Source organism: Gracilinanus agilis, chromosome 1 (assembly GCF_016433145.1).
Source record: "Gracilinanus agilis isolate LMUSP501 chromosome 1, AgileGrace, whole genome shotgun sequence".
NCBI classification, from domain to species: domain Eukaryota; kingdom Metazoa; phylum Chordata; class Mammalia; order Didelphimorphia; family Didelphidae; genus Gracilinanus; species Gracilinanus agilis.
Window position 1 is genome coordinate 500,965,445 of NC_058130.1, and position 20,721 is coordinate 500,986,165.

Sequence of the window (20,721 nt, forward strand, 5' to 3'; positions counted from 1 at the left end):
TTTTTACTTGCTATGGATTCCCAAGGCCACATATCCCAAATGAAAGGACCTTTTGAAGCAATTAATATACTTTGAAAGCAAGCTACAGTCAGTGGATCCATTGCCAATGGGGAGAACAATAAAAACTTGTCACCTGCTTTTGCTGGGACCTGACTCAAAAGAGGACGGAATTTAACAAGGACACCAAATCCAAGTTAATGATATCTCACGCTAATGAGTCAAAAATTGATGATCAACTTAAAGTCTATCTAGGAAATTATGTAATCAAGACCACTGAAGAGCAGTGGTGTCTCATAAACACCCTAGCAAGTTTCTGGTTATTTCAAAGTATACTTATATTTTGAAAACTACGCAGCAAAGAATCGGTATTTTACATGGCAAGTTTCACCCTCTTTTTCAGTTCAAAATCATCTAGTTTACTGCAATGATTGATTGATTGTAATTTCTAATTGTAAAATTGCACAGGAGAGCATTGGTAATAAAATAAAAATTTATTTTCATTAACAAGGAGTTAAATCATACCATAAATTAGACCTTAACTTAAGACAATGCCTTCGTTGGCACCAAAAATACAACAGAGGTGAAAAGATGTAATTAGCATTTTAGTATTCAACTGATTGACTAGAATAAAATTGAAATCATTTATTTACAGAGTAACCAAGTCAGCAGCTATCAAATGATGTAGAACTAAACAGCATCTTTGCTTCCATATTTAAGTAATAGTAACTGGTAAGGTATAGTCAAAGCTACAACACATGCTATAGCGATTACAAAAAAGATGATTCTGAATATCGATGACACTGGCAAAGTTGTGCATTTACAGATAGATACACAACCAAAGGGTCTTCAAGTTTTACACATATTTTAAGACACTTTAAAATTTTATTCACTTCATCCTAGTAATAGGCGGAATAAAGATAATGCACATACGGTATTACAAGAACTTTACATTACCACTATAATTTATGACAAAATATGTGGAAACAATTCCATACTTTATGCATTATGTAATTAACAGTAATGGTGGCTTTAAAAAAATACATTCTGTACAATTTCATGGAATACATGAAAGCAACAAAATATGGAAAAAAATACATATATACACATCTAGAATGGTACTTTACAGGCTAAAGATTGTCCATCCACATGAGGAAAGGGGGCAGGGAGAGGGCACAAAGACAGACCTAGACTATAAAAAGTTCAGTAGTTTTAACATTCCTTTTACCTTGAAAGGCACAACTGGTTCCAATCTAGATTTATTTTTAACCATGTGCTGTAGAAAGGCCCTGCCAGTTAAAAGGCAATGGATTTTCAGAGGAACGCTGCTCCTGGTTCAGCTGCTCAACCACAAATCTTTTCAGGGTCTCTGATGTTCCAGGTCGGAGCCAAGGCTCTGTGGCTACAGTTTCCACAGAATTGGGTCTTCTTTCACCACTGTGGGCTGCAAAGTGCTTAAGAATGTCATCTGGATCAACCAAAGAAACTTCATCATCTAGAGAAAAAAAAGGAGGCTCACATTTTCCCATTTCCCATTTTCCCCATTTTACATAATATGGGGGCATAGCTAATTTAGAATATGTAAGACACAATAATTTTAACAGGTGTTTATTGATACAGAACCATCAAAAAGTGAACTGGCCTAACCCAAATTAACTTTTTTTCAAAGAACAGTAGTTATCTGGCATGCTGATAACTGACAATTCATTAATTCAGCTGTTTATCAGGTATCCAGGCAATTGGGGCTCTAGCTAAATGCTCCTTTCTACTCTCTCATACACACTCTCAAGATCTCTATCATGGGCCTGGAAATCATGGTAAGGTTTAAGAAAAATTTTAGAACTAGAAAAGGCATCTTGAAAATAATTTTCCTGAAAAGTATCAATCTTACATATGGGAAAATTTTCATGAAGTTTTAGTACAGAAAGAGTGCGTTGTTCTAACATAAATCGTTTCTAAAAGAGAAGCTGAGCAAATCGAATATTTTATTGAAAAAAACAGCCTTCAAACTGTGACTGGAAGGGGAAGAATACTTTGAAGATCAATAAATTAATTTTTATTGATCCAGTCAATATGTGCTAACTTGTAAGTTCCTTCCTCATGGCAAGCTCAGGGTCTTAATTAAATGCTTAATTAGGTCAATGTAAATAGAGCCATCAACACTGAAAAAAAAAGTTCCCAATATGGAAAACTTGTATTCTACTTCAGTAGTAGTATATACTCATGTCCTCTTGGCACATTTGATTTTTAAATTTACTTGTGACAAAAATAATTTTCCTTTATCAATACTTCATACAAAGGTAATGAAACCAATTATATGTTCCCTTTTCCATTTTTTTTAAAAGGACTGAACAGATCATGGAAAACAACTTTTACCCATTAACTTAATGTGGGTAAATCAGAAAGAAAAATTTCTATTTGTTTTTACTGTGGAATGAAAACTTGATGAATAAAAGTGTAGGACTGAATTCAAGCCATGCCCTTGACAGTAACTATGAGATTATGCCACAGCTTACTCACTTGTAAAATGAGGCTCACATACTAGTGGCACTCACCTGCCAAGGTTGCTGTGAGGCTTGAATAAAGAATGTCAAGTAAGAAGAACCAAGGCCTATGAAAATGTCAATTACTTTCAGGGAAAGGATAGAAGGCAGTGAAATACTGATCTGTCATTTGGAAGCAGCTTTACCTCTGGCCAAAGAAAAGAGTTCAGTGTCTATTCCAATTCTCTCTCCTAGAGGATCTTAAGTTTAATCTAAGCAGTACTTCTATATTAAATTTTATGGCTTAATTACTAGTAGATATAATTATATGAAAATCTGTCTTCCTACCCTGTGATGGAAATTTCATTTCTTTTTTTAATTACATCTCCTGGTCTGTGAAGGACTGGCACAGCAAAGGGACACGTGAAAACAATTTTAATGAGCATTCAATCCGTATCATACCCAAAAGCTCCTGTTTGAAAGGACGATATTGAAATAAAAACACCTCAGTAATTGGTTATCACTCAACTATCTTAGAATATAAGGAAGAACATATCTTAAAATCCATGCTAACAATGAGAACACTAACCAATAAAAATGAGTGAACATCATCACACTGCTGGAGTAGGGGTTTAGACCTTTTTTGTCAAGGACCCCCCTCATGGACTATAGTCAGTGTCCATAAGTAAAGTGTGTAGACTCTGCAAAATAATGCTTTAAATGTAAAAAATAAAATATCTACGAGTATCAAGAGAATCAATTATATTGTAAGTTATTATTAGCAAAATGTTTTTTTAATTCCTAGACCTCCTCCCTCCTCTCCCATGAAGAAGAACACCTCACTTAGAGCTAAATCAAGTTACAATGTGTTGGAAATGAAGGACCTGGCTACATACAGATCAATTCAAATCCAAAAGACTGATTAGCAGGCATTAAAGTGTAGGTAGAAGTAAAAACCAAAGGACATGCTGAGAGGATAATAATGATTTGTAATAACAGACCCAACAAAGTAATTATAGGGGTCTACTATTGGACTGAATTAATAATGCACTTCAGCCTACTGGTAGCACTGTCCCATTTAATATAGGAAAAAAATATGCTGGCAAAACAATTAAGGTAAACAGTAAACTTTCTTCCTGGTGACAAGGATGCTTTCAGGAATATACCGATTGTGCGCTGTGTCGCTGGGCATACGGCAGGCACTGTGGGAAGCGGCGATACGTTCATGCTTCCCACACCACCAGATAGCGGGCCCAAGAAAAAATGACTGCCCTGTGTTTGACCAGTTGGGCTTGAGCTACTGTAATGAGTTGGTACTGTTTTTATTTAACCAACAAAATGAAACCCTGATAAAATAAACTATTTTCATAGTTTTCTTTTTTCTAAATTGCAGAAAGCCAATATCAGGTTAACTATGACTTTTTATGATATCTGAAAACTTTCTACATAAGGATATTTAATATTTAAAAGAAAAGGCCAGTGATACCAACCAAAGGTTTTCATGATTAAGAACAACTTTTGGCCATCTCCTTATTCAATTAAAAAAAAAAAAAAAAACAGGTCACCCTTAAATAAATTTGGCTCCTCTCTACTACAATTCCATAAAGGTGGTTATTAAGAGCACGGACAGACTTCCCAAATACTAAAGCAACTAGTATTATTATCAATTATTACAACAATTGGCGCATCCATGATTTACTTCATTTACAAGGGCATTCCTTCTGTCCTTTGGCTTAAAAAAACCCACCACCTGGTAGCCAACCCAAAGGTGATGAGATTTTTCTGAATTTCATTAGATTGGTTTCTAATCAAAAGGAACCACATTTATCACCTGGTCTGTATTTAGGCCCTTTGAGCTTGCTAGACCTTATCATAGCTTCTCAAACACCCAGAATCCTCTCCTTGCCATGATTTTCTAAAGCTCTTCAGAAGAGGATCCTCCTCCATTCTTAGAAGGTTCCAATGGGTGCTTTTCACTGGAAAAGCTGACACTAAACACACCCTGACGCCTTCTGTTTTGTTAGGGTGTTGCTGCTCTCCCTGCATCCCAGGGCATAGTCGTGGGCCTTCCATAAGCCAGCTACATAGAGCCTATCTCCCTATCATCAAGACAGGTGGGTCCCAGGGAGCCATGAGACTTCTCTAAGAATCCTTCAAATGTGTTTCTTTACCTGTATCAATAGCTTGTTTTTGCAGCTGATTTAGTCTTCGCATTCGTTCTTCATTTTTAGCTCTAAGATGCTCAATATTTATGCTGGATACTGACTTTAAGGAGAAATCATCAGGTTGCACATTGGGATGAAAATTATCCTGCAGTTAGAAGACAGAACTTAGATATTTCTTTGAGTGAGATTTCTGAAACATTAGGGTCACGGGACATAAGAGTTATTATTCTTCCTGCCTTCTAAACGCAGGTCCCCCAAGCTCTATAACCATTTTCCTTTCTCTGTAACTCTCCCTTGGTGATCTCCCATGGCTATGTGGCCCAGTCTCAAGCCTCTCCCACTGCCTGCTATATCTCACCACCAGATGTTTGGCTCCTAAAACTTGGCACAGCAAAGCGGAACTCAACTTTGCACCAGAGCTTGTCCCTATGCTCAGCTTCTTCATCTCTCAATCTCCTTTGTCTACATCACCAATTGCATATTGGACATTTTTTATTTAATTTTTTTTAAACCCATACCTTCCATCTTGGAGCCAATACTGCGTATTGTAGGCAACGGGGGTCAAGTGACTTGCCCAGGGTCACACAGCTGGGAAGTGTCTGAGGCCGGATTTGAACCTAGGACCTTCCATCTCTAGGCCTGGCTCTCAATCCACTGAGCCACCCAGCTGCCTCCCCCCACTTTTTTTTTCATACTGGACTTTTTTTTAATAATGTCCCAGAGTCATCTCAAATTCAAATATTAAAAAATTAAATCACAGTATTTTCCCCCAAACTCAGTCTTCTGAACTCATTTATTTCTATTGGAGCCACCCTTTCTGCTTCACTCCCTACACCTCCCCCATGCTACAGTCCCATCTTGCCATTCTCCACTGGCACAGCTCATGCCTGGCAGGGTACTCAGCACCTCTCTGAAAGCGTACAGCAGCCCAAAGGACCTCCTCGGCTCTGGGCCCATCCACTAGAGTATCCAATAATGCACTGCCCAAACTTACACCGCCAGCTTCCTACTGCCTGGAGTTAAATTTAAAAACTTCCGTTTCATTTTCAAAACCCTGCAAAAACTGGTCCCAGACCATCTTTCCGGTCTCTTTAGATGTGACTTCTGTGCCTACACTGGCCTCTCCCTCCTCCCTCCCCAAGTGACGCTCCAATCCTTCTGTCTGTGGCTTGAGGAGACTCACCTTCACCTCGTGCTAGCTCTCTCAACGGATCCTTTCCTGATGCCCCAAGCCTCGGGCCTTTCTCTACCAAGTTACCTTGTTTTAACTATACTGATTCTATAGAAATTCACATGTGAGTATACTCTCTTACACCCCGATAGGATATAAGCTCTCTGAGAGGGATGCTCAGTTGTGGCCAATTCTTTGTGACCCCATTTGGGGTTTTCTTTCTTTTTGTAAGCTCTTACTTTCTGCCTTTAGAATTGATACTAAAAAGTAGTTCCAAGGCAGAAGAGCAGTAAGGGTTAAGTAATTGGGATTAAGTGACTGGCCTAGAGTCCCAGCAGGGAAGTATCTGAGGCAAGATTTGAAGAAAGTACATCCCAACTTTACACCTGGCTCTCTATCCACTGAGCTACCTAGCTACCCCTATTTAGGATTTTCTTGACAAAGATTCTGGAATGGTTTGCCATTTCCTTTTCCAGATCATTTTCCAGATGATGAAACCAAGGCAAAGAAGGTTAAGTGACTTGCCCAGAGTCACACAGCTAGGGAATAACTTACTAGTGACTGAGATTGCAACTTGGGAAGATGAGTCTTCCTGACTCCAAGCCCAGGGCTCTATCCACCGTATCATCTAGTAGCTCTCTGTCAGAGTAAGAGCTGTTATATTCTTTGTATTTGGATCCCTAGATCCTAGAGCAGGGGTTGGCAACCTTTTTGGCTGTGAGAGCCATAAACGCCACATTTTTTAAAATGTAATTTTGTGAAAGCCGTACAGTGCTCACAGTGTGCGCTCCTGTAACAGAGCCTGAAAAAAATTGACTTTATGGCTCCTGCAGAAAGAGCCATATCTGGCCCTCAAAAGAGCCAGATATAGCTCGAGAGCCATACATTGCCGACCCCTGCTCTAGTCCATAGTAGATACGAAATAACTGCACATTCACCAACAGTCTCATCCCATTCCACTTAATCCTTCAGAGAGCTAAGGCAAAATCTTCCTAATGCGGAATTATGGCCATGGGCTACTCTTTTCAAAAATACTGGGTGTGTCTGGCCCTTAGAGTACAAACTCCTGAACTCCTTAACCTGGAACCTGAAGCCCTGCACGATCTAGCACCAACCCAGCTTCTTCCAGCCATAGCTCACAGCATTCCCCTCTTATAACTCTATGTTCCAGCCAAACCGAGCTAATATAATTGCTTTCTGCTTTTACACTGTTCATGCTTGCATTCTTATTGCTCCCCCACCTCCTGACTCATCCTGGAATTCACTTCTTTTCCCAGTATCTATTGAAATTCTACTCTCTTTAAGGCCCCAATCAGGTACCACATCTCCTGTTTCTTGATATCCTCTGCCCAAACCAGCCAACTCAGTGATGAATCCCACCAATTTCCTAGCATGCTCTGATCTAGTGGTCAATGAGTTAAGCTACTAAATTGTACAGATCTTCAGCCCAAGGATAAATTAAACCCAAGGGAACAGTCTCACATTGCACACCTGGCAAGCCAAGGAAAGTGTTATGGCTTACTCTCTATTCTTTCCCTAATCTCAGCTCCACTTGGTTGATATGGCAGCATTCTCAAGATGGATGATGATGGGACTAGCACATTTTACAGTGAACTGGAGAAGAGAGGGGGAAAGACAAAAGGAAGCTGTTTTTATAGAAGAACCTACATGATTTGCAGCTCAAAGCAGGCAACCTATGTGCAGCTAATCCAGGCTTATGCTACTGACAAACACAATGGGGAAAAAAAAGCAATAGGGGACCACTGAGTGACAGCAAGAGAAGGAACAATGCCTGCCTCCATTGCACAAAGCCTGGCACACAGCAATGCTTAATAAGTGTTTGACAGACTGAAAGAAAACTGAGCCAAAAGTATTCATTTCTCTCCTTATATGAACTCACTATTTGTCTGAGATGCTGTTTCCCCTACACCTCTACAGGTAAGACCTGACGAGACTCATGGCATCAAAGATTTAGAGCTAGAAGAGGTTCCAGGGGCCATCTAGTCCAACCTTATTGTACAGAAGAGCAAACTAAAATCCAGGGAGGTTCAATGGTTGACCAAAGTCATAAAGATAGCAGCAAAGCCAGGATTTGAACCCAGATCCTCTGACTCCAAATCCAGGGGGAAAGCTGCAGAATAAGAATCAGTTACAGGTTTCTAGTAATATGTGCTGTAATTACAAGAAGATAATGTGAAATAAAAAAGTCAAAAATAGGAATGCTCTTCAGCAAAGCAACTAATTCCTAATACTGCTGCTCAGCCTGTTCTTATCAACCAACCAGTTTTCAATCCACTTTCAAATCAAGATGTCAACAGTTTGGGTGCTTGGCTTTGCTGGGACAGTTTGGGGTCACAAGGTTGGGGCACAAGAACATCACTCTTCTGGCATGTCATCCATCCTAAGAAGCATGAGATGGCCAGCAGGTATTTGTAGTTCTTGGGAGCTTCCTAAGCCCCATGAGGCACAACTGTTGCAAATCCAGCAGTGTCAAGGGGCCTTAGCAGATACGCATCCAAGAGCAAGGCTACACAGATCCTCACTTCGTTGCATTTAGTTACACAAAAAGTCCATGACCTCTTCAACAAAAGGGAAAAAAAAGATATTAAATCCATGCCATGAGGCAGCTAAGTGGCTCAGTGGATAGAGAGCTAGGCATAGAGTCAGGGGGACTTGAGTTCAAACCTGACCTCAGAGACTGCCTAGCTTGGGCAAGTTACTTACCCCCACCTGCCTAGCCCTTACCTCTCTTCTGCCTTAGAACAAAACTTAGTAGCATTTCTAAAACAGAAGATAATGGATTCAAAAAATAATAAAAATAAATAAAAACCCAAGCCATACATACATTCAGATCTTTAATCTGGTTCCTTCTACGCTCCCTTGCAGACATCAACGGTTGGGAAGGTAAAGGATTGATTTCTAAAGGAGAATATCTCTCTCCATTTGTCCCTGGAAAATGTAAAATAATGGAAGGAAATGTTAAACTCTCAGCCACATGTAAGTCTTTTACCTGTAAAGCTAATAAGCCATTTGACTATTTTTTTAAGTGAAATTTCAGTTTGTATAAAGACCCTCATGAGCATGTCAAAAGAAGAGATACCGATAGTTGAAAGTGATCAGATTGTCAACATTTTTACTCCACAGTTAAAAAGTGTATCAATTTCCCAAATAAGGTAGACAAACCCTTATTCAAGAACTTAGTTAAGAGATTTTTTTTTAACTGCCAAATCACTAAAATCTCTCAAACGTACAATTTTCCTGGGTTTAGACTTGGAACAGATGGGAGGGTCAAGGTTTTCTCAACTTTTGACTTTGTTATGCAACAACTACACTATAGGCTAGGAAAAGGTCATCCATGGCTTTTCTCCAACATTCTTTAATCACAGAAATATTTACTGAGTTCCTAATACAGATGGTGCCATGAACAATGCTACTTACTGTAGAGGATATGAATTGTTTTTGTCCTCAAGGTGAAACAAAGGAGTAAATGATGTTTGGGGGAAGCAAACTGGAGCTACTAAGTCAAATGCATCTTTACACTTGCTAATAAGAAAGTATCACAAATGCTATTGCTAGAAAGAAAAATGAATTTGTTCTTCCATTTTGTAGGGAACCACCAGGAGCTATAATAATGGTTTATACAGGAGCCAACTGCGGGCTTAGGATCAGTTGTTCAAACCACACATGCCTCAGGGTGGTGCAGGAGGAAAAAGCACCATCTCTAATCAGAAGACCTAGGATCAAATCCTACCTCTGCAACTTGTTACCTGGGTGGTGCAGAGTAAGCCACAACTTCTCTATATTTCTGTTTCCTCAGCTATAAAATAACAAGATTAGATTAGATGACATCTGATGTTCCCCACTAACTACAATCTATGATCCTAGAATATTCTCCTGGGGGAGGGGGGGAGGAAAGATGTAATATGTACAGATAAAATAAATACAAGCACCCAAAAGTCATTCTGAGACTACAAGGAAAGCTGCTGGTGGTCAAAGGACCAGATAAGGCTGATAATGACACTTACTTCTCAGGGAGGACATGGAGAAATGGACACACAAATGCATGCACATGCACATATGTGTACAGAATGACCATCAATTATGGCCAGTCAGAATGAACATTAAGTAATTTGCCCATTACAGATTCAGATTTTAGCAAAATTCTGAAAATAAGCCTATATCTGTAGCCATTTCCTACAAAACCTGGGGCAATGTGACTCTGGAGGTTTATTTGTAATTACCATTAACCTAAAGAACCACATGACTCCTGGCATGTAAAGTCAACTGGAACATGGCATCTTCATGCAGAAATGAGATAACTGGAAGATGCAAGAGGTATATAGCCTGAAGGTCCTTGTTGGCTAAAGAACCGTGATCTTATAGTCTTGTGAGTCAGAAGCTATGGTCTTAGACTTGGTTCACCTTATGTGCAACCACTCCAAGGCCAGCCCTGCCTTACTGTATTCCAAATGACTACCTTTAGGCCTCACTACCTTTTATAATAGCACCTCTACTGAGGGGAACAGGCAAAATCTAACCATGCTTCAATTCAGTAATGATAAATTACTGACACAGCTCCAGTGTTTAAGTTTCATACAAGATGACTCTCCCAACCTTCAAGAAAAATTTGAGGCGAGAGATGTGGGAGAAGTGCACAAAATTATCTTCACTTTCTGCCACATGAATGCCAGATTGTTTTCAGCCAGTTTCCTGAAAGTCAATGCCATCTTGCCATGAGTAATCCCTCTCTGTCTTGGCCTTATACCTCAACAGAACCCCCTGGTATTGCGCAATAAATTCCCCTCATGGGCTTAGAGAACACCCAACCCTATCCCCAGCCCCTTTATATAACCATCTGTGTTTTATGCATTGTCATCTTTCTGTTACTTGTTTCATACAAAAGGAACATGTATGTAAGGAAATGCAGCAGGCTCAGCGGAGACGCCATCCATCTTTGCCATCTGCCCCATGTGGTAGAATAAATGGCTACTCATTTCATTCTTAAACAGACAATTATTTTCTGACCCTCTTGGATTCCTAAAAAAATTCCACTAGTTTTTGGTGTCGGTACAGCTAATCCTGCCCCAAGAAAAGAAAATAAACTGGAAAACTTTCCTTAGGCTAAGTGAAGATGTTTTTTATCTCAGAATTTCCTTTCAGTCCCCTCTCTGATCCAGTAATGGTCAGGTGCCTGAGTGAACAAAGTGAACATAATAGGAGTTGCCTGAGAAAAAGAGGGAAGATATAGAAACTCAGGAAGAAGAGAGGTCATCATCAGGGAACCGTGTGTGTGTGTGTGTGTGTGTGTGTGTGTTTCTTGTGCTAAAGACATAAATATCTCAGTATGTCCTAGAGAGGTCTGAGTTACAGAAATCAGAAGTTGCTCTGTCAACTCATTATGTCCCACTTAGGTTCTCCTCAGACTATAAGGAGAGCTTTGTTGTCAAACCTTAGTCCAAAAGCCAGAGATGAGGGCTGGGTACTCCTCTGGGAGTTCATGCATCCCTGTGGAAAGAAACTCCTTTATACCTCTGAACAGGGCTGTTGCCCATTATCTTGTATTATTTTTGTGTTGTTTTGTCACCATCTCACAAGACCACAGAGGAAAGTCTGTTTGGCAGTCTGCCCTCTAAGAAAAGGGATCTCTAGGGAAGAGATTTGAGCAAATAAAGTACATGGTTCAGAGGGAGTAAGGGGATCTTGTAAATGTCTTTCCAAAATCTCAGTACTCTCAGAAGAATGGAAAAGGTACAAAGTACCCCCAGCTCAGGTATGAAAGGCAACCCAATAACAACCATGATAAGGATTTATAGTCAACTGGAAAAATGATTAAAATCTCTAAACATTAAGGACTTAATATTTGATATTATGTACGAAACAGATAAACCTATAATTCTAGTCAGAAGGGGGGAGGAGGGAGGGAGGGTAGAAAGAGGGCGGGGAAGGAAGGAAGGAAGGAAGGAAGGAAGGAAGGAAGGAAGGAAGGAAGGAAGGAAGGAAGGAAGGAAGGAAGGAAGGAATTATTATTAGCATTGTCTATGGTTTGTGCCTTGGTAAATCTGACTTTTTCTTTTAGCCTGATTAGCCAAAAGGAAAAGGGTTAAAAGAGTGAAAATTTTTCTGCTTAACTTTCAAAGCTTTCAAAAAGATATAATCTTTCTTTGTATTTCTAACACCAGTCAAACTGGAAAGGCAAACAAGAGACAGAAACGGGCAAAGGAAATCTTTTTCCCAGTATGCAGAAATTTATGGTATCATAAACTAGAGGCTAGATTTGTGACTAAATATAATTTCTTTATTTACATTCACATTTACAAATGAATTTCCAAACTGTGGTTTCAATGTTTTTTTTATAAATCTATGTGAGTTTTAGGGCAACCATTTAGTAGAATTTTTTAAAGAACAACTAAGAATAAAAGCTTAGTGAAAGTTAAACAACTCTCAGACCTTTTATCACTCATCTTTCCTTGGAAAGTGACAGCTTTATTGTTTTAATACAAGGGAAGGTGATTTCACTGACTTAAAAAAAAATTAAATAAAAGAAAGAATTGAAGCTCCTTTGAAAATATTATCATTGAAGTCCAAAAGTGGAAGGGGGATAAAAATGGGCTTGTGGTCTGCAATTTAAAGTTATCTGGAGCTTAAAAGCCATTTATTATTAATTCTTCTCTTAACCTTGGAAAGAAAGAGATTTGTTTAAATCTGAGAGTAATCTGAAATTTAAATCTGAGAGCAAATTGAAAATTAGTAAAATTTAATTCCAAAGAATGTTTTACCTTATCACTACATTTTCTTCTAGGAATGATATAACAGAACTTAATTGTGTAGATAAACAAAAAGCAATGTCACCTAAAAGAATTTGGAACATACTAAGAAACTCCAAAATAAAAGTTCTGCAATTAATTAATACCTTGAATAAGAGAAATCAAATATAGTAAAGACAACTACTTCTGTAGATATATTTGGGAAATAAAGATAGCAGAGGGCCTGAGAAAGTAGTGAAGGTAAGTGAAATTTCAGATAAGAGTGTAAAAATGGACATTAGAATGGGGGAAAAAAAAGAAAATTGAAGCAAGCAGAGATAAGAGGAGAATGCGTACAAAAGTTAAGAAAATCAGCAGTAGGCAAATGTAAAGTAAGAGTTTAGATTTATAGAAAGAGATGTGAGTGGGGTTTTTTCAGCTCCTGATATACATCCTGAGATAGAGATGACATGGGAAACTCTACCTGTAAATTTGTAATTACTATTTCGAGAAATGGCTATTAGAAACAATTCTGAGATTTCTTGTGATCTTCAAGTCTTATTTCACTGATTTAGATATTCTTTTTGATCTGGAAAAATAGTTGAAACCATTGACAGCATTCTATCCAGTTACAACATTTACTAAATGAAAAATATAGAAATAAATTTGTTGCATGGAGTACAACAGAGTTTCTGTCCTCAAAGAATCACAGAAGAGTATATTATACTCTTTAGGTAGAGAATATTCAGATGTGTACAACTCTGTGACCTCAAGGACCATAAATTCAGGGGATTTTCTTGGAAAACATACTGAAGTAGTTTGAATTGAGGCAAATAAAGGTTAAGTGATTTGCCCAAGATAACACAGTGAAAGTGTCTGAGGACAAATTTGAACTCACGTCTTTCCTAACTCCAGGCCTAGTACTCTCCACAGAACCACCTACCTGCTAGGCAAAATGGCTTGCTCAAAGTCACACAGCTACTAAGTGTCTAAAGTCACATTTGAACTCAGAGCTTTCTGACTCCAGAAACAATATTCTATCCATTAAGCCATCTATCTGCATCTAATATACAGGTGTCCCTTGACTTTTCCCATTAAAGGTTTCAATAAATATATCATGGATCTGTATAAGAAAGTGAATGGGAATTCTGGGGGAGTTTTGCAGAAGCCACAAATGACATACAAAGGCCAGATGATAGAAATGCATTATATATATACATTCACAGGATTATGTAATATCAATGTATTTATCTTTTAATACCATAAACATACACAAATTCCTTTTATAGGAAAAGAAGAAAAGAAAGAGAAGGGAAAGGGAAGGGGAATGGTAAGGGGAAGGGGGGGAAGGAGGAGAAAGAGGAGAAGGAGGAGGAGAAGTAGGAGGAGGAGGGAGAAAAGAGAAAAGAAAAAAATTCAGACTTCTCTGGACCAACAAATTTTCCATGGATATTCTAGATCATGGGGGTGCTGTGCCCCTAACTCCTACAATGTGGAAAGGATAACTATATATTCATAATTTATTTATCATGTAAGAGAGTTTATGTTGGCCAATCCAATTCTCATGTTTTAGAAGAACCTCATGGACCCTGAAAGTAAGAGACAGGACTATAAAACTGTCACATTAAATCTTGGCAGCAGACTAACTGAACGTAGTGGGCCTGTGATGTGAAGTTCCGGCAGAAAATAGCCTTTAGAAAATCTGAGATTCTGTATGATATCATTTGTAACTACAGATCCAGATGTAAGTTAGTTTGTCTTAGTCTTATTTAAAATGAAATATATTCTCACACTAGGATAACTGTGATGTTTGACTCTTTAGAAGTTAAAAAGGCCTTAAGGAAAAACACACTTAATATTTGTCATTAAGTATGTTAGAAAATGCAAAAATAAGTTTTGTTAAAAGTATAACTGGAGGGGGCAGCTGGGTAGCTCAGTGGAGTGAGAGTCAGGCCTAGAGATGGGAGGTCCTAGGTTCAAATCTGGCCTCAGCCACTTCCCAGCTGTGTGACCCTGGGCAAGTCACTTGACCCCCCATTGCCTACCCTTACCACTCTTCCACCTATGAGCCAATACACCGAAGTACAAGGGTTTAAAAAAAAAAAGTATAACTGGATCAAAATTACTCTATACTGATATTAAATGTAATCAGTATAAAATGCCAAACTGATAGGATGAATGACTTTTCTATGTAAGATAATTCAGAGAAGTATTTTAATAAATCTATGTCATTTGATTGGCAACACATTTTGTTTCCTATTTTAAATCCATTATATTACTTATGCCATTATTATCAGGTTTCTAGATTTTTTTGTACTGTGAATTCTGGGAAACCATAGTATAACAAATGCTATTAAGAGAATGACGCAATTGAATCATTAAAAAATTAACTCCTCTTGATCTGAATGTTGTGAAATTATGAATAAAGATATTAGGCTATTGTCATAAGGTTTAAAACCTATCAAAAGTCTCAGTAGGTATATTTTGCTTTAAAATGAATAATAATTAAATTATTATGGGTAAAGTACAAAAGACCTAGTAAATTCTTGTAAACTTGCCAAGCTCTTTGGGACCTTCTATTTGAGCAAAAGACACAAAATCTTAACAACCTTCCTGAAGAATGTGAAATACTGAAGTTATATAGTCTCAATAGATCCCAGTTTTGAAGATTTTATTTTTGCCTTTGGGGATTAATATGCAATACATTTAAGAAATAGATATCTGCTGGTCTGGTGACTTACAGTAAGTAGCCAGTTTTTTTTTTTTCAGGTACTATCATATATTCACTATCAATGTGAAATTCCAAAACTACTTATTTTCTAATGACTACTTTTTATACCAGGCTGAATTTAAAATGGGGGGAAAGGGAGAGAAAGAGTGTTAAATGAATGCTCTAGTAACAAGGATGAAAAGGTCCATTCCATATTCCATCAATAACTAACAACACAATTAAAGTGATGGCGAACCTTTTAGAGATAAGAGTGCTGGGCCCTGCCCCCACCCCCCAGACTGAGTGCCATGCTAGGTCCCTCCCTCACCCCAGACAGAGGAGACAAGAAGTGCTCCCATTGGCTGTTAGGCAGAGGGGTGGGAAAAGTGAGGAATGTCCTCAGGCACATGGAAGGGGAAGAGGGGAACAGCTCTGCCCTGAGTACCTCTGGCTTTCTAGTAATGAACTCTGGTGGATGAAGGCATGCAAATGCCCACAGAGAGGGCTCTGTGTGCCTCTTTTGGCATATGTACCTTAGGTTCACCATCACTACACTAGGTTAGTGATTCAGGGATGCATATCTCTATGTTTAAATATATCAAATCAGTCAATTTGTTAATAGTACTCAAGGACAGATTCCTCTGATCCAAATTTCCAGGGGAAGATGTCTCCCAGAAGCAGACAACTTATAAAATAGCTAAACGCAAGATGGAACAAAATCCTCTTCTCTAAATGGAGATTAAAATGCATTCTTCAATTCTTTTTATTCTTCTGATTATATGTTTATTGTCCATTGTCTCAGGGTATCCTAGCCTTTTTGGGAAGGTTTATGACCCAAAGTTGTTCAAATTGCTTTTACAGACACATTTATTATAGTATAATTGTTTGCTAGTTAATATTTAAGAAAATGTTTTAGATTTTGGATATGTTGTCCATATTTCTGCTTTATCATATTCCTATTCTAATGTACAAACTGGCTTGACCTATTGTATTGTGAGCCCATACATTGAGTAATTCTAATGTGATGATACTTCTAGAAGTATCAAAGGAAGGAAATATGGGATAAGGGGACAAAAGTTCCTGACTGTAATGAACCCCAGAGATAGACTTCAAGTTTCCTGAGGATTCCCATGAGTAATTCCCTTCACTGCTCTTGCTTTAACATCCCTTACCAGAATCCCTTTGTAATAATGCACCATGAATTTCCCTGACATGTTTGGGTAATACAAAGATGCCCTGTCCACCCCTCGCCCCCATCCTTAGAAATAGTCCTGTTTCAATTTGTCAGTTATTTTAAGTGAGCTTACAACAGCTTATAATAGCTAGCTACTGCAGGTGTGTTCATTGTCTCATTGTCACCTCTTATCAGCACCAAAAGACTTAGCTGCTCAAATAAGTCCTGGGAAAATTCTCCTCCAGTCTGTCCAATAGGTAGATTTCTTTGATATAACTATACTCAGATATACTCCTTTACCAGTCTCCCAAATCTAGAAATATACACTTTTCTCCAACAATTATACTGTTCTTTTTTGTATAACCACCTGTGTTTTATGAATAGTCCCTCTGGTTTTTTGTATTTTTGGGGGGGAGGGGGGTTCTCATAAATGTTACCTTAAACACTGCCTTAGGAAAACATATATAAGGAATTTCTTGTGTCAGGCTTTGCCATCTGCCCTGGTTGACCTGAATAAATAGCTACTCACTTCACTCTTAACTGATTTCTTACTGCAATACTATCTTACCCAGACCTCAAAAATCCGTATTACTAAGTGACATTCAGCACTATAATTTGTAAATAACAGATATTTGTCAAGTACTACATGATGAATATTCTATTCTGTTCCTAATCAGTTTCTTAGAAGGATGTATCATGGAATTTTATCATTTCTTTCTTCCTTACAACCCTTTTCATCTACTATAAGAAATGAAGTTTTGTTATGTCTACTGATATGATCTTATATTATCACGAATCAAGGACTATATTTAACATAGACTAGGCAATGATGGTCAGTGGTTATTTTTCACTAATATTGCCATTGCTCAAATCGTGGCATTTTATGAACCTATATGTAACTCAAAATATAATAAAAGTGCACATTTCAATAGCATTTTGATTTACACAACTTTTTTCTGACTACAACTCTATGAAATAAGCAAGGCAAGTAGAGACAATAAGATGTGTCTATGGCTAGAGCCAGGATTCACAGTTAATATGAATCTCCTAATTCCAACTCATATTCTTTATAGTAAATAACACTGTAACTTTCTTTCTAAGAAACTTAAAAACATTCAAGTCATTCTTTAGAAAATCATAGCACTTTACAATCTAATCATTTCAACCAACTATTAAAATGTCTGTTTTAATATTAACCCAACCAAAATAACTAAAAAGGAAAAATATTAATCCAAAACAATGATATACATTTGGTTTATGATTATAATAGAATCACAGCCACTTTAGAGCTGGATAAGATGATTGAGGTCATCTAATTTTACTCCTTTATTTTATAGTTGAAGAACTGAGATGCTGAGAGCAAAAGGAACATGCCCGGAGAGAATCAAAAATAGAGATGTGTTAAATTGGGTCTTCATTTTAATTCTGTCATGCTACTTTTTAAACCTTTCCTGACCATCTTTGATCCCTATTAGGTAACCTTTATTAAAATTATCTGAATATTTGTGTCTCTTCCTTTCATTCTCCTATTTTCTATGTTGCCTCTAGAGTGCTGGACCTAGAGTTTCATCAAGACCCAAATTCAAATCTGGCCTGACACTTGCTAGCTGAGTGACCCTGGGCAAGTCACTTAACCTCTGTTTGCCCTCAATTTCCTCAACAGTTTAAAAAAAAAAGATAACTATAATAATCACACATACCTTTTGCAGGATCAAATGAGATGATATTTGTAAAGCATTTAGCATGCTTCATACACAAAAGGTACTATGTAAATGCCACTATCTACCCACTCCCCAATTAGAGTACAAGCAACTTGAATTTAAGAGCTAGGTCCTCTTTGGAGTTCCTTCCCCCCACCTCTCAGAATTCCCTAGCTTCCTTCAAAGCATAGTTCAAGTGCCCCCTTCTACAGAAGACATTTCTTAATAATTTCAATTATTAATGTTCTACTTTTTGGCATTGCTTTCTTCTACTTTGTATATACTTTCTACTTAATTTCTCTGTGTAATTTTTTTCAATTGTCAAATATAAAGTAAGCCCCTTGAATATAACATATAAGCCCCTGTTTCTTTGTTGTCTTTATATCCTCAGCACTAAACATGGTACCTGGCACATAGTAGACATTTAATAAATGTTTGATAATTTACTGAGTATTTGATCTCAGTCCAGCACATAGCTAGAGATTGGTTCACAAATATTTGTTGAACTGTTACTAGATAAAATAAATAACATTTAAAAAGAAATTGATAAATGCCCTTATATTAACAATTAACTTACTCATCTTAAATTTTAATATAATGCATACACACACAAAAGAAGTCAATGTTGCAAAATATAAAGATCAATTATGACTCCAAAAAAGGTTCATGAAAAACCACTCCCACTCCACCCCTCTGTGGAGGGGAAGTCAACAGGAGTTGCACAATACACTTGTTTTTGTACTTTTTACGTATTAACTGTGTTGATTTTTTTTAACCTTTTCTTTTTACACTCTTTTTTTTTGGGGGGGGGTCTTCAAAACACAATATTATGTAGGATGATTTTCTGGGAGGAGGAGAGATAAGGGTACCAGGGAAAACTATAATCATGTGAAAAATAAAAGACATCAATAAAAACTTTTAAAATATAATACAGCAAACATGAATTATTCTATTAGCTTATTTATTAGAAACTTGCCTAAAAAGAAATTTCTATTGACCCTATAATATGGTATAAAATATCTTGGTAAATAAAGATGATAATACATTTAATTATGTAAGAATGTTTACATACCTGTAATACATATACTTAATCATAAAAGTTATGCTGAAAATTATTTTAGTTTTCATGATTTAGAAGACACATCAGAATCTTGAAATGCTTTAGGGTCATTATGAACATAATGTCCAAAATACAGATTTGTTTCCTCAAAATAACATCCTACTTCTAATATTCTATATCAAAAGTTTGATGCCTTTTTCTCCTAGTTAACAATAGCTAAGGGATTTTCAAAATGCCTCTTTATAAAGATTTTTTATATTTATATTAGTTTATATTTTACATGTTTATTTGTCTGACCTAGCTGAGGCTTTTGTGGCTAGATGCTGGAGATCCTAGTGTTTAGCACATAGCAAAGTACTTGGCACATAGTAGGTGCTTTAAACTAACTTATTTATTCTCAATGAGCTGCATTCATGGCTTGTCTTGGCCAGGCAATCACCTTATATGAAAGACAGACTGTGCTAGCACAATGAACTTGAACCCTGATCAAAGAACTAAGATTCTATTCACTGATCAATCAAAGAGCAAGGCTCTTTAAAGAATCTGCATCCCAATTGGGTTCTGAGATGATTTTACAGCAACAAAAGCATGCCACTTTGTCATCAAAATGTAACTTGAAGGCTTCTCTTCATCAGGGTGACCCTGAAGCCCTCCCAGATTCTGAAATGAATTGTTAATTATCAAATTAAACCATATTCAATGACTTTGTTGTGAAGTGAATATTAATGGAGCATAATTGTTTAAAAATTGTGAATACATGAAGATAAGGGTCACTCTTAATCAAAATATGCCAGGCCAGAATCATGCAATTATTATATTAGGTTTGTTAAAATGAAGAAACAAAGGCAGTATGAAGCACATTACCATACAATTTTAAGTGAATAGCTTAGGCAAAGGTAAAATAAATTTACTCACCAATAAAAGCACTCTCAGACTCCAAAAGAGAATTTTTCAGGAAATCCCTAGTTTCATTCCTAGGCTATAAAAGAAGTCATGAAGATCGACAATAAACAATACTAGCGTGCCTATTTTTACTAATTTGAGTGTTCGGGAAGCACATCAGAATAACTAACAAAAAGCATAAGTTTGCCACAACATAAATGGATGCACAAAAAGTGGTAGAAGAATTCCAAATCTTTCCTTTAATTCCTCCACTACCCCTACAAAGAGACAATCATTAAATTTTGCCACAAATAGTAGAAATCAGCAGACAACCATAATGTACTATGTTAATTAGAATTTTTGGGGTTCCATTTATAGGTATTGGGGCTCATTTAAGCCTTAAAATATGTAGATATATGACTAACTTCCTGTGGACTTTGAGACTACATTTTCTGTGATCCAATGGGTTTCTGGTTTCTGACGTGATGACTTAAATTTGGGGTGGAGTTGGGGCTCTCTCTTTTTCTTACGAAGCAGCCAAAGGAAATAGAAGGTATGGACTGGCAGGCAGTTTGAATAGATCTTAGCCAGGCACGTGGTCCGATTTTATTCTATCAACATGGGCCTAAATAAAAT

At 37.3% G+C, this 20,721-nt stretch overlaps 1 protein-coding gene across 1 annotated transcript in view; it reads right to left on the reverse strand.

Moving 5' to 3' along the window:
* Positions 1–476: 476 nt before the first annotated feature.
* CSPP1 (centrosome and spindle pole associated protein 1) overlaps positions 477–20,721 on the reverse strand; it is a 123,767-nt gene continuing 103,522 nt past the window's right edge. The window contains exons 28-31 of the mRNA XM_044665951.1: positions 20,119–20,182; positions 8,662–8,765; positions 4,652–4,790; positions 477–1,492 (exon numbers count right to left, since the gene is read on the reverse strand). Of these exons, the coding sequence (XP_044521886.1) occupies positions 1,263–1,492; positions 4,652–4,790; positions 8,662–8,765; positions 20,119–20,182 (537 nt within the window). The 3' untranslated portion in view covers positions 477–1,262. The remainder of the gene's footprint in view (positions 1,493–4,651; positions 4,791–8,661; positions 8,766–20,118; positions 20,183–20,721) is intronic.